This window comes from Myzus persicae, unplaced genomic scaffold (genome assembly GCF_001856785.1).
Source record: "Myzus persicae strain clone G006 unplaced genomic scaffold, MPER_G0061.0, whole genome shotgun sequence".
In the NCBI taxonomy this organism is placed as follows: domain Eukaryota; kingdom Metazoa; phylum Arthropoda; class Insecta; order Hemiptera; family Aphididae; genus Myzus; species Myzus persicae.
Genome location: NW_019102330.1, coordinates 306343 through 320722, shown reverse-complemented (window position 1 = coordinate 320722; position 14380 = coordinate 306343). Strand labels below are relative to the sequence as shown.

The 14380-nt window shown below is 32.1% G+C and overlaps 1 protein-coding gene and 1 long non-coding RNA gene across 2 annotated transcripts; one reads left to right on the top strand and one right to left on the bottom strand.

Annotated features, from left to right (window-relative positions):
* Nucleotides 1-1099: 1099 nt before the first annotated feature.
* Nucleotides 1100-6419, top strand: LOC111031887. Its single transcript, XR_002604256.1, has 2 exons — nt 1100-3452; nt 6152-6419. It is a non-coding gene; the product is annotated as an uncharacterized LOC111031887 (long non-coding RNA).
* Nucleotides 6315-12622, bottom strand: LOC111031886. Its single transcript, XM_022312003.1, has 2 exons — nt 12418-12622; nt 6315-7106 (listed from the first exon to the last, which is right to left on the bottom strand). Exon 2 carries the CDS (start codon nt 7086-7088, stop codon nt 6714-6716), a length of 375 nt encoding a protein of 124 aa, XP_022167695.1. The 5' UTR covers nt 7089-7106; nt 12418-12622; the 3' UTR covers nt 6315-6713.
* Nucleotides 12623-14380: the final 1758 nt, after the last annotated feature.

Sequence of the window (14380 nt, the reverse complement as noted above, 5' to 3'; positions counted from 1 at the left end):
CTACTTAGTGAAAGTTCCCAGCATCATCAATATTTTAAGATTATTTTTATTAGTAGAAAAAATATACTATTTTTCGAGTATACCAAACTCTAAAAATCGACAAGACATTCATCTAACAATCAGTTTATTGAAGAAATTGTTCAAACTATTATAGATACCTCTAAAGATAGTAGATACTCTTTAAACAAAATATAATAAATCTATATAGTATATAATCTATATTTAAAATCATGGTTTTTGAACTTAACTATACTTGAAAGTAAAAATAAAAGAAATACAAGATATTTTTATGACCTGGGTATCATTTTATTTTTGTATAAATATTGAACATTATAAGACGCGTATACATCGTGACAATGAATTATTTGAAGGTGCAGTTTTTCCCATCAATACAACTGGAATTCTCGCTGTTGGATTAATAATTAATTATTAGTATTAGTGAATTGTTCACCTTGCGGGTTCCTTAATTGATGTGCTCTATTAGCCAGTACACATATAGCAGTATTCCTAAAAAAAAAATGGATAATATTTATGAAAAGAAAAAAATGTGTACATAATATGTAGATTGTAGGTATAGACATTTTTCTATACTCTAGTTTTTAAAATGTTTCTAATAATGATTGAATAATTTTGGGAACTAAAAGATAAAAGGGATGTGACAACAATTTTAACCGATATACGCCAATGTTATTAAACATTATAAAAAAGAAAAAAATAATAAACCCTCAATTGAGAGTAGAATTAGAGAGCTAAACGATATCATAATAAATAAAAAATATGTAAATAATATAGTACAGTTATAAAAAATCTGTAAAAATAAATAAAATAAAAACAACATTTTTTACCACAGAACACAACTAATAATTAACAATTCAGATGCATTAATTATTGTTACAACTTTCTATATGTTCTGAAGAATTAATTAAAAATAATAATTATTGTACCTATACTGATAGTTATAAAAAAATGTATACTTATGATCAGGCTTGCGATTTTATAGCATTCGTATATTTCTTATAAGATACCTTCAAAAAAAACAGAGTAAAAATGTATTTCATGATACAGAGAACTCAAATTAAAAATTGTGTTTTGTATATTTTTGCATATTTTGAAGAATTTTTAGATTTTATGGGATATTTTGCAATTTCATCTGTTTTTGAAGCAAAATTTTTTATTGCCAGGAAATTGTATTTTAGTAAACGTGTTTTTAGATTACTGTCAATCGAATTGGCAAAGTATATTATAATACCAATACAGATGAAGTAAATGGACTGATTACGCGAAAAAGCTGATACTTAATAATTTATACTCATAATTTCGTAGTATTTGGTTCAAATGTTTAACTTTTGTTATCTACTGATTTTGTTGGTGTTTTTTTTTTGTCGATCTCTACTGCGATTATCATTGAACGAATGTTAAATGCGTTGTATACTCTATACCCGAACAGTTTGGTCAGTAATTTTCCTTTAAACTCACTATACCATCGTTTACATACAGTTATTACTTGTCATACATATTATTACACCGGTACGAACTTATTGCTATTTTCTCATATTTAATTAAATTATAGTTCATTGCAGAAACAATCGTTGAGTCACGTCCGTTATAGGTCGGATGCCCGGGCCTATCACGCGGATGTCTAATTGTTATTATTATTATTGGACTTCCACAGGATTGGCGGCGGCGGAGACTTGTCGCTAATCTAGCGGGCGCCGATTACCGGTCTTCAGGTGAAAAAAACCATTTTTTTTTAATCCAATCGGCTCTTTTAAAATTCGTCCATTTACATCGTTTTCGTCGCGTGTTAAATTGGCAAAGGGATTATACGAAAAGCACATAATTATTTTTATGTATTATGAAATTATTTACAGCGACGAACTGGCCCGATGGTGTACCTATAGCGGTTAAAATATATGACTATAGACGGTTCTGCATGTGAATTCAAATTTCCAACGACGGCGAGCGGCTTACCCACACTGCCGACTGTTTAAGGTCGTAGCCTAGTTAAATAATAAAAATATCATGTCCATCGCACATTTTATCGACTACGATATTTTTGAAAATAAAACGTCTAGTAAGGTGTCTCTAATATTAGTTATAAGACAACTACAACAGTAGAATTTAATAACATCTGACAACCAACTCGCATGAGAGTATGTGAGTACCTCGAATGTGACCGTGGAAATTATTTAAAATTTCGAAGATGTGATGTGTGTTGGCTGTTAACGGATTTACTTGGCGGTGTCGAACAAGCAGCCACGATAAACAAAAAAAAAAATTGTTACTACGCGGTCCATAAGAATGGATATATTTTTTAATAGAACACATTTATCTCTATACCAAATAATATCTTTTGCATATTTATGGCTTGAAAATGTTACATTATCGTTAATCAAAAATCAAATAAACACTTCTTAACCATCCGCTGTTGACTGGACACATTCCACCGTGAAATTACGTTCGATGCTATGATTACAAGCAATACAAAAAATGGTTAGTTTTTATTTTGCTCCGCTCAGAACCGTTTTCCGTACCTATACAATAATTTCTCATTGAGTTCATATTATTCAATCCAAGTGAATTGACCTTAAACGTTTTATACTCTATAATAGCAGGGGTGGCCAATATGAATATGTTCGCGAGCCATATGGATAAATACAATGATATCAAGAGCCAAAATGTTTATAAATACATTTTATAATTTTTATAATTTTATCTAAGTAATAAAGATAGCTAACAACTGATAAACACACCAGATTACGCATAAGAATTGACCTATAAATGTTTGCAAAAAAAAAAAAATCATAATAATAAGTACATTTTTGGTTTTTGTTAATAAGACGCGTGCCGCATGAGACTATGACACAATAATAAACCGCAAGTCGGTCACTCCTGCTCTATAGCTTTAAACAACACTATGCCGAAAAAAAATGACATGGCTAATCAATTATATAATATGGAGATACCGCAACCATGATTTTTGTCATAATATTATGTATCAACAGCGCGATTTGGCACAGCAGCGAAACCATCTAGCTTGGAGCTATAGTTACCACATTTCTGCAGCTGTCGGAGATAGTGAGAACGAAAGTAATGGCTAATCGTGGAGTACTATCGTAGGTATATGTTAAATACCTTAAATTACGCTAAAGTTTAAATGTTATTACGGAGTCATTCAACTAGCGGAATCCTACTCTGGCGATGGACTGAAACACTATCATCAGCACTGCAGCTGTACATCATATAAGACGTAACAAGTATCACATTGTTCATTTACTTCAAAATCATATTATAATTTTCGTACAAAAAATTAATATATAATATAAATGTAAGTCATTTTTCAGTGCTAGGGGAATCCAAAAGTGCAACACAACAAATATTTATTTTAAGATTTAAATGTCTTGTTGATTAGAAAGGGTACCCTAATCCATCTACGTTCAAGAATTTATAAGGTGAATTACTATTTAATAAGCCAATATTATACATTTCATATGTCCATAATTTTTGTGTTTAATTTATTTGATTATTTATTTAGAATTCAATGTTAAACGACTGTAATATATGGTGATGCGCTTGTCACCGATTGATTTAAAATTATTTTCTTTTTTCATAATTTTTAATACATAATAATATATGACTTTATAATGTAATATGAGCAAGGCAGTAAAGTCGTGAGAACAATAGCCAGTGGTCCCAAACAATGAGACACAAATTGTGAACAAAACTCTTGTCGTGACTTCGTGAACATCATCACTGCAATTGTCGTGAACGAGAAACTACCCAGATGGCATTTGAAAAACGATAATCTTTTTGAAATATTTTACATCCTCTTAATGTTTTTAAAATGGTTGTGCGGGAAAATGTTCGGAATTTTATCATTTCCCGAATTTCGTCTGTACCTTGGTATCGTCAGCAGGGCAGTATAGAGTCTTAGCCGAGGTACCTAGCTATATAGTATTCTTATAGGCAAGACTACTGGACGATATTAGTGAACACGTGACATCAGTCTTGAGCATGCGAGACAGTATATAGTTATTATGGAAGAGGCAGGTGAGTAATGCGAAGGTGCAATACGCTGTACGCCTATAGTCATGAAAAATACATAAGTTAAAAAAAAAACACTAAAATAATTTTAAATCAAACGGTGATGAACTCATTAACATTTTACATTAGTTAACGTTCATTTCCGAACAGTTTAGTATAATTTATTCAAACACTAAAATTGCTGACATCCTGAAATCGTAAATCATTCGTATACTGAGAATATTGTTTAAATACTCCTGTGCTACTCCATTCCTTATACCTACTATTCGTTCAACATTTGACTTTAATGGATACATTAAAACATTATGCTTGGGAATATCAAATAAAAATGAGCGGCTGTACTTACAAAAATATTTTTATTTAACAACTTATTGAAATTATATAATATTTGAAAATATATTTCCAAATATGTTAATACTTTTCGAGAAAACGAGTTTTGCATTAAATAGAATCGTCTTGTACTGTACAGTTACAAATTCCAATTGAAAAAAAAAAATAATTTAATGGAATCACATTAATTAAAAATTGTTATCATGTATTTCTTGTAAATATAATATGTATTTATAACGACTATAGTTAGAAAAATATTACTATAGTACAAAAACATGATCAAGAAACTATACTAACAATAAACTACTTTTTATATATTATATGTTTCTATTAAAGATAAATCATTTTTTTTTCTTTAGAGTCAAACAATTAGCTTTAACAATACTTACAAATTACATTTATCAGTTATGGTAACTGGTGATAACTATGTTTAATATAACGCAATTTTTAAAAAAATCATTGATTTATGTATCGTTTTTAAAATAAACTACGTTATAGTATACAAATACTTCATTGACGAAAGAACGTGAATCCGAAAAACTTTACGGCATAAGTCTAAACCCATAATTTTAACTTGTAGTCTACAGTTATGGTTTTTGAATTTATAAAGTAATTATTTTAATACTGCGCATAAACAATTTTAACGATTCGACGGAAAACAATAAAAATAAAACACCTAAACATCAATTTCCTGAAAAGCAAAATAATAGAATAAAGTGAATTCTATATCTGTAATGTTTCATATTTATATAAAACGTTTTACCCGCAATGAAATTATTATAACGATGTGAATTAATATGTGTATATTCTATGCAAAATTGCAACTTGCAAGTATACTTTCTTCGTTGTAAAACAAATTTATTTAAAAGAACATAAATAGTAAAAGACGGCGTTTACAACTATATTATTTTAATACATACAAGTAATGCGTATTGCGTATATAATAGGATACATAATTGCGTATTGGTATTTTTGTGTAAAAAAACATACTAACAAAATTATTGAATAACTCAACTGCATATTTGCTAGTTTTTAAGAACAAAATTAAAATTAAAATTATAATATAACCAACCAAACCTATACTATTTGCAAACAAGTTTGATTACATACAAAATATTATTATCAATCGACGAGCGAGTGTCTAATTCAAACTAATGACATAACATAATAAGTATTATATTTATTCCTAAAATATCCCTTGGAGGTATTTTAATATCTTAAATTTAGAACTCGTATTTTTTTTTTTACTTACCCATATAATATAAATTGTAATCATAGTATTATACATACAAAAAAACTTCTGCATACAAATACTTAGGTTCATCCTGGTCCATGGATGAAGCATCTTTTTTTTTAATTTGGTACCATTTTTCACAGAATAATAGTAAAAGCTCTCTGATATTTCGAACAAAACTAACTTAATGATAAAACAATATTGTTGTTAAATAGCCAACAGAATAGATAATAAAAATAATTTCTGAGTTGATGTATCTCCGTGTCGATCACATATAACATTTGATTACCAACAATTATCATGTTAACTGATCCTAAATTTCAAGCTTTTTTACTTTTTAGGATTATATTTATTTGACCCACATATTGATAAAAATTAAAAATTTTCACTGAAAATATTAGTACCCGCCTCAAGGAGAAATTTCGTGTTGATTTTAGACAATAGTGTTAACACTTTCAACTGTAGGTACAATCATACTTTTAACTGTTTAAAATGTATTGAATACAACTTAAAGTAAATATATGTTTTTTTAAATGTTCTCAGTTGAGCGAAAAAAGTCTCGATCATACTATTGTGTCATCAATCACCATACATAGTGCAGTGCTGCCACTGCTGCCACTGCTGCGTGAAGCTATAAGAAACGATTGTCGAGGAAAGTCGTTATTATATTAGATACCTATTTATTATAGAAGATTTCTAGTCGATAAAAGTATCAATATTTTATTATAATTTATTGTTGTCGTTGGTGCAACCCACGACATAGGTACAAAATAATAATACATATTTATACATTATATATAGGTATTATATACAGTTCTAATGACTAAAAAAATTGGTTTTTACTAAATTCTAAATTGTTACTATCGCCATTCAGGTGAGCAATGGTGAACACTTAAAACTATATTGTACATTATTAAATGCGTACGAGTGCAGCGATTTCGATGCATCACGTCGTATAATATAGTATAGGCTGGAAACAAGTGCAAACTGCAGCTGCACCGTCGTCGGCGATCGTCGATGACGCCGTATAAATGTCACTTAATTACTGTGCGATCGACGCCGGACATTGGTAAAAATAAAAAAAACCTCGACACGCCATGCCGCGTCATCGTCTTCGCGCGTAACCGGCCGGATACGCCTGCACCGGCTGTGGCTGCTGCAGTCGCTGCAATCGGTTGTGGTGGTAACCGCCGCCTGCACCGGAAGCTGGCTCGTTTCGATGCTGCTGTTCGTACAGGATGTCCCTGACCGCCTGCTGTTCCCGGCGCTCATGTTGCCTGCCATCCAGTCCCAGGCCGATGCGTTCGATCAGCCACTCCGACTTGTCGCCGTGCAGCGCGACGAACTCGTGTGTCCGGCGGGCGCTCACGTCCGGGTCAAACGGCCACGACTGTTGTCTGTGGAATTGCGCCGTCCCCAGCACGTTGTTCTGGAGGATTGCGATGATGCCCGCTTGGGTCGTGGGAGCCTGCAGCACCATCGCTACGACGGCAAACGCCTGCAGTGTGCAACAACAACAACAACAACAACAACAATAGTAATATTAGATAATAATAACAATGATAATATTTTTTTGTTTTTTTTTTTATTGATCCCAGTATTTTCAAAAACGTTTTATACTTATCTATGTGTGGCGTCGAGGTATATAAGCGGCAAATTCGGGAAAATAGACTAAACGGTGCGCGATGGGAATATATGACCTTAAAAATATGCATTGACCTCATTAAACAGTATAATATGATGGTAAAGCCAATAGACGATTTTTTGTCACACGCGTTAGTTTATAATATGAGATGTAAATATTGAGACCAACCTGTTTGAGTCCAATAAGCGACAACTATTGAATATTACGTATATCTCGTCATACGGTTATTGTAGCAGTACTCTTAAAATGGTGTATTAATTACATGTCAACCTTGCCGAATTGTTTTAAACGCTAGGTATAGGTAATACGGGAATTTGCTTCGAGGTGACAGGAATCAATATTATATGAAATTTAATTTTTAGATATTTCAAGATTACATTTTTAAGAGCACGGTACCATGCTATTTATTTGTTGGATGACTTTAAATATTGTGGTATGGACGATGCAGCTGAGGTGGAAGTGATACGATCGTATTTCCCAATCCAGTTGTGATTCCATAGGCAAAATAAGGAGCATGGTTATATACTTATTTCAGCGTTTTTTTAGTGCATGGACTTACGAGCCATGATGGTTGTTATTGGGCATTACTACCTTTAAGGACTTAGGGCGACTGGGTATACAAAACGCAGGATTGACATTCTTTACGTCCAGCCAGTGTTCAAATCCCCGAAAACGGTAACTGGTAAGGTCTTGTAACTCGTTGTATAAGTATCCATTTATAGGTATAAGTACCGTTCCTCCCCCGTTTTTTTATTTGAAAACTGCGAAAAAAATCTACACCCTCCGCATCTCTCATGTTTTCAAAAACTTAAACACTTTTCGAAGTAAACGAGTGTTTACTATGCTTAAAGAATCTCTTTGTATATAGTATATCCAACGCGATTGCATATAATATAGTGTACAATCCGCGCAAAATATGACGCAATAGGACCTGCGTAGTACGCTGCAGTGATCGAAACAATAGACAATATTACATTACATATTATACTGTGCTCTTGGCCTCGTGCTCGAAATCGATTCAATTGCCATCCTATTCAACAGTTTTCAAAAGATACCTCTTACGATAATTAAACGGCACTTCACACACCACTTAAAATTGCCACCCCAACAACACGTCAACACCTTATTGTTCACGCTGTACATCAATTAATAAACTGTATAGGATTTACTGCAGAGCTAGTACCTACATATATACATATATACATTATACATACATATATTGGTCTGAACAATAGTTATTAATTATTACATAGGTAGTAAGTTAATTAAATTTGTCAGTTCTTTCTGTTGCACCCGGTATATAAATTGTTAGTTTTAATTAGGCAGGTATACACTAAATTATATTTCTACCAACCATCTCATTTTACACCTATAATAAGTGTATATTATGATTTGTATACAGTCTATATTATACAATGTGATTCGCCGTGCATGCTAATTTCTTATCCATTTTTTTATCATTTAATACTCCAACGTCTCCAACTTAATTTTTCAGACAAAAACTTCCCTGTTCCCCAATACCGTGTAAAAGTATATTCATAATTGCTATTTAACAAATTTAAAAGTAGAAAAGAAGCTAGAAAAAAATAGTCTAACACTGATTTGAAATAATTGTTGGAAAGTAGACTAAGTAGAGACAAGTTTTTCCCGTCAAACTACATCGTAATAAAATTATTTGTTTAATTATTTATTTTAGGTTTTGCTACTCGTGTCACTTTATAAAGTTATAATATTATATTATGTATATGTGCAAGGCCGTAGCCAGAAAAAATATTTAGGGGAGTATAAATATGTTGTATCATATAATAAAATATGAAAATATAAAAATATAATTTAAATCAAGTTAATCTTTATTTAAAAAATAATTAAATCTTATTTCAAAAAAAAAATTCGGGTGGTGGGGAGTGGGGGGTTGACCAAGAAATGGTATTTTTTCCTCCAAAACTATTACTTATTGAAATTTGTAGGGTTTTCATTCTGAGTTTTTGTTTTTATTACTTACGTTTACATCTATACCGTATGCTATTTTATTATCTTATCGAAAACGTATGTAGGTAGGTAGGTAGGTACATAATTTGGTCGCTATTATTTATGCATTTTCTGATATTATGTTATTCATATAAATTATAATATACGACGGGTCTACTGTTGGGTATAGGTATGCGATACTAAATTTATTATAGATTCTTTTATAGACATCAGAATTTTTTTTATTCACATATTATGTTATGTATCCATTCGTTTTTGAGCTATAGTCACCGAATAATACATTATAGTTCGATGTTATCTTAATGTATACTGCTGTCGTCGTCGGATTTCCCATTTCATTGCGTTAGGAAATATTGATCATCTAAAAATTGTATAGATACACGTGCTCGTATTTAAATCGGTGGGGACACGCATCCAAACGGGAGAACGTTGACCTAAGACTTTTTGAAAATAATACTGAAAAATAAAAGTGTAATCGGTAGTTATTCTTTTTTTGAACCTGTTATGGCGTAATATCAATGTATCGGTTTGATAAAAAAAAAACCGGTTGTTTCACGTATTAATTGAATTATTCTTGAGTTCATGGGTGTTATTCCGAAAAACTCGTACTCGAAACCAAAATCTATCGAATTCTTTTAGGCGGGTACCTACATAGGTAACATTTACTGACTATTAAGTATAGGAACAATTTGTTATGTTACATTATGCCGACAGCAATAGGAGGTGTCTATATGAAATTACCTGTCAATGTCAAAATCAAAATTGTTTAAGTTGTTTGTTTCTCATCAAAACATTTTTAAAACCGGCACTTCCTACGATATCATCACTGTCTGGAAGTTATGTATCTATATAGTAGGAAGATGATCATTTGCGCCAGAGCAAGTAGTTGAAAATCGGATAAATCGTAATTTGCATCGAAATTAAAAAAAACTGAAAATTTATTAACTATAAAATGTAATTCATACATCGTTAGTCATGTCATAGGTTTATGAATAATTATAATAATATATTTACTTAGCAAACAAACAAACAAAAAAACGAAATTACAATTAAAAAACAAAATATAAATAATAGGGTTGCAAACTAATCCAATAAGCATAAGCATATGCTTGTAAACGGATAAACTGGGTTCATATTATGAGTAATGAGTATATGTAAATAAAATGTTATAAATTTAGAGTAATTAAATATAACATAGTAACAAACATTTAAAAGCAGGGGAAAATAGTGTTGATACGTTTCTAAATATATAGTTGTTAAAATTTACAAAGTTAGCTAAGTATATTTAATTAATAAAAGAATTCCTCTAACTCTTGGACTTCGTGTTTCAAAATTCGCATGATTACGTGGCGCAATTCAATGTCAGTTATTTTGTATTCTTGTTTATAACAATGCAAAGGCTGTAATTGTCTTATATTTACTTTATACATGTACAATACAAATCCTCCGTTCATAAACTTGAAAAATAGTTCTAACTTTAAACTTTGAGTAAATTAAATTTGTAGGTTACAATTTTGGTTTTCTAAGTATATATATTTATGTATAATGTAGAATTGTCTCCAATAGCTGATTTTATTTTAAAACTCATATAACTTTATTTAAATGTTTAATGGGAGTTAATAAAATAATTTGACTTTTACATTTTTTACTTTACATAAATTGACCTCCAAAAGTATAAAATACGGACATACTGTAATGTCGGAATTACATTAAATCAGATTTCAAGAACGTTATTTAGAAAAAGTTATTGGTGGTGGCAAACACGGTGAATCATCCTGGGTTTTTATGTATATTTTTTGTACATATATTATATTGAAGGTAATTACAATCGAATGCCAACCTTTAAAATTGCCATCTAATATGTATAAGTAAATATTTTCATAATTTTATAAGCGTTTAGTGACCATAACATGTAATATACTGACATACTGTGCTAAACAGTTAACCTATAGTGGCTACAGTTTATGATTTACACATGAATATTATACGATGTTTTAATTCGATTCCTTATTAGATTTTTGGAAATTATAAATATGTAAAATATGTTAAATTCTTGAGAAATATTCGCGACAAACGTAATATGTATTTATTTAAGTCAGTTATAATTTGATATTAATTCTATTTTAATATTGTATACTAATATAGACATATTAAACTTAAAAGTTGGTTTCGATTTTAGCTAGAAAAATATTTGAAATTATCGTTACACAAGTAAAGTACCTATTAGAGTTTTCGTAAGTAGGTACCTAGATACCCATTAAAATTTAATAGATTAAATACGAACTCGATAATGTAAACTGCAGTGTCATAATAATATTTATAAATAATTATTAGTTAGAGTACTTATAATACTTTCTAATGTACGACAGCGTTTTGATCGACATTAAAATTAAGACTTGTTAAGACATGTTCGGGTATTTATTTGTGCATCTACTGAACGTATATAATTCTTAAGACAATTTAAATTTATGTCTTATGAAATATGTAGGTGTAACCAAAACAAAAGCATTTGGATGTTTTTTATGAATTTTAATATTGAATAAATTATCTGTTATAGAACTGATTGTTGACCATTATTGAGTACGTGTTTTGCTTGTAAGAGACGATTTAAAATGTATAAATTTCTATAGAAATGTGAATTTAAAATTACACCTGTCTTATATTTTTATAATTAAGTCGTCAAATTTAGCTATTAGTATATATTTTCAATGTTAAGGAGGATTTTATGTCATGGTTTAATGGATAGAGTTAGTCCAAATGTCTAATTTTAAAAAGATTCGATCTAGCTATTATATCATCTTGTGACGGTTTTTTCAGTCGAACGTAACCGGCAGTATTCGTGTTTGACGTGCAAACGACAAACACACGTGTTCGAACGTACCTATAATAGTGCGTAGTTTGCTATTTTTGGACCCGTTTTTTAGACACGAAGCTTAAAATATAGGAAAGTCAGTGCCATAAAAGAACGAAAAGTCACAAAAATTCGTGATGAAAGCCTGATGGAACGAAAAATTGCAATTCGTTACATTTCAATTGCGCTTCTGCAGCGAGGGAGCAGGAGACGAAAATATATTTAGTAATTATTCGTTGTAAACAGTTTTCGTCGGCTTAGAGTAAGAAAGAAAGGAAAAAAAATCTCCAACAATAACCGTGTATAGTATCAATTATAACTCACCGTCGTCTACAGAAGCGGGGTCGGGTGCATCGGAAACGCGGCGGCGTGCATGGTGATAATAATATTGTAATATACGAGTCTCAAGAGACGTCTGGCCCGCACGTGTAACACTGATACGAACGCGCACGATAGTAATATTACGACGATCTTAAAAGTTGTGCACGGGTTCGAGATCGAGAAGAGGGCGCTCGTTCGTAATGATATAATAATAATAATAATAATAATACCTATGTGTGTACGGCCGAGCGAATGTGAGCCAGTGGGTCAAGTCGCGGCGACCGCATCGATGGCGGTCGATCGGAGTGAGTGAGAGAGAGAGAGAGAGAGCTCGAGGGAGAGAATGAGATAGAGCGAGTGAGCGGACGAAGAGGGTGAGAGAGAACGATGATAATGACGATAATAATAATATAAATATATTACTCTCTCGAGGCGGCGGCGGAGCGTTGCGACACGGCGACTATATAATACATACATGCTCGACGGCCGACTATATGTGTATGATAATTATCAGACGTTACGCAATTATTGTAGTTTTATTTTTTGTGCCTCTCGCAGGTATACGCGAGGCGTTTATATTATTTTCTTCTGTTTAATATTGTTTTTTTATATCGTCACCGCAGTCGCAGTCGAACGCGCGTATTGGCGTGATCCAGCTGGACTACACGTGTGTATTGGTCTTCTGGGTGATGAGTGAGGGGCAAAGGAGTGAGTGTATCGTATCGTTCGAAAAGGATTTAAGGTACCCGTGGCGCCCACTGCAGTTGTTGCTGTAAAATCCTATTGTCCCGGAGGTGTCATAATTGTGTCCTGCCCTATTTTACCTCCACCGTTACAGAGCTGCTACGTGCGTGGGAGGGGGGCCTTTATTGTAGGCTTACGACGTGTGTGTACCCCTAATACTTTGGCACTTCACCCGCCAACGCTTTGTATTGGTCACGAATGAAATGCACTCCTTAAGGGTATTGTGGGAGGGGAGGTGTTGGTCGACAGGGTGCGCGTTGGTAACCGACATTTTAATAATCTTCGCGAACCTATACATGGAATGGCGTTCTTTATCGATTGGTTTAACAAATATTTTGTAAGTACCATATTATTATCATTGTTTTATATACAGGCAAAACTACGTAGGTAGGTAGAGAATATTGGTTAGGTCACGAATTAAAGACATTATTGTCCCGAGTTTCAAAATATGCACAATGATTGTGTGTCACGCTCAGTATTATACGTATCGACCGTATCACACTGTTTCGGAAGTACCCAAGAAAGTTGACAAGAAATGAATTTAATATAATTGTAGCAAACGATAATATTATAATAATATTGATTGAACTGACTAATAAAAGTTTCAAATCGACTGCGTCGTCGTCAGCTCTTTCCGTCAAAATAGTCGTATAGTTACGTGTATAGTGTATATTTTTCTTTCAAAAGATTTTCTTATTTAACCTATACCTACGTTATACAAATTTGTAAACATCATTTACGAAAAAAAAATCATAAATTGATAATATAATATTGTGTTCTATCAATAATTCAAACCAGTAAAATCATCTTGTTTACTATAGGTTTGCTTATAGGTATGATAGTTATACCTCTATATATAGTAGAGCAGGGGTTTTCAGCCTTACTGAGATTTTTGGTGACCCTTTTTATTACGAAAGCATTAAAAAGTGTATGCACCGGCGGACTTAGCAAACTTTGTTTGGCGACTCTCCAGTTTGAGAATCGCCAGAGTGTATGGTTGATTTCCTGCAACCTCGTTGCCCAGAATTATGCGAAGACCGAAATTAGTATATAACCTAAGTATTATAGCTGCAGGAGTATGCATGCCGTCGATCAATCACGTCATTGCCGTGAGGAATTGTATGCGCCGTCTGACCGCGCCATAATAATAACTCGGTTAGAGGTATCGTCTATACGTTTTTCCTTGTGCGATCGCAACCGACTGAGACCGGATTCGCATTGA

Coding starts and splice junctions, on each gene's coding strand:
- LOC111031886 (XM_022312003.1), bottom strand. CDS start 7,088: ATGGTGCTGCAGGCTCCCACGACCCAAGCGGGCATCATCGCAATCCTC.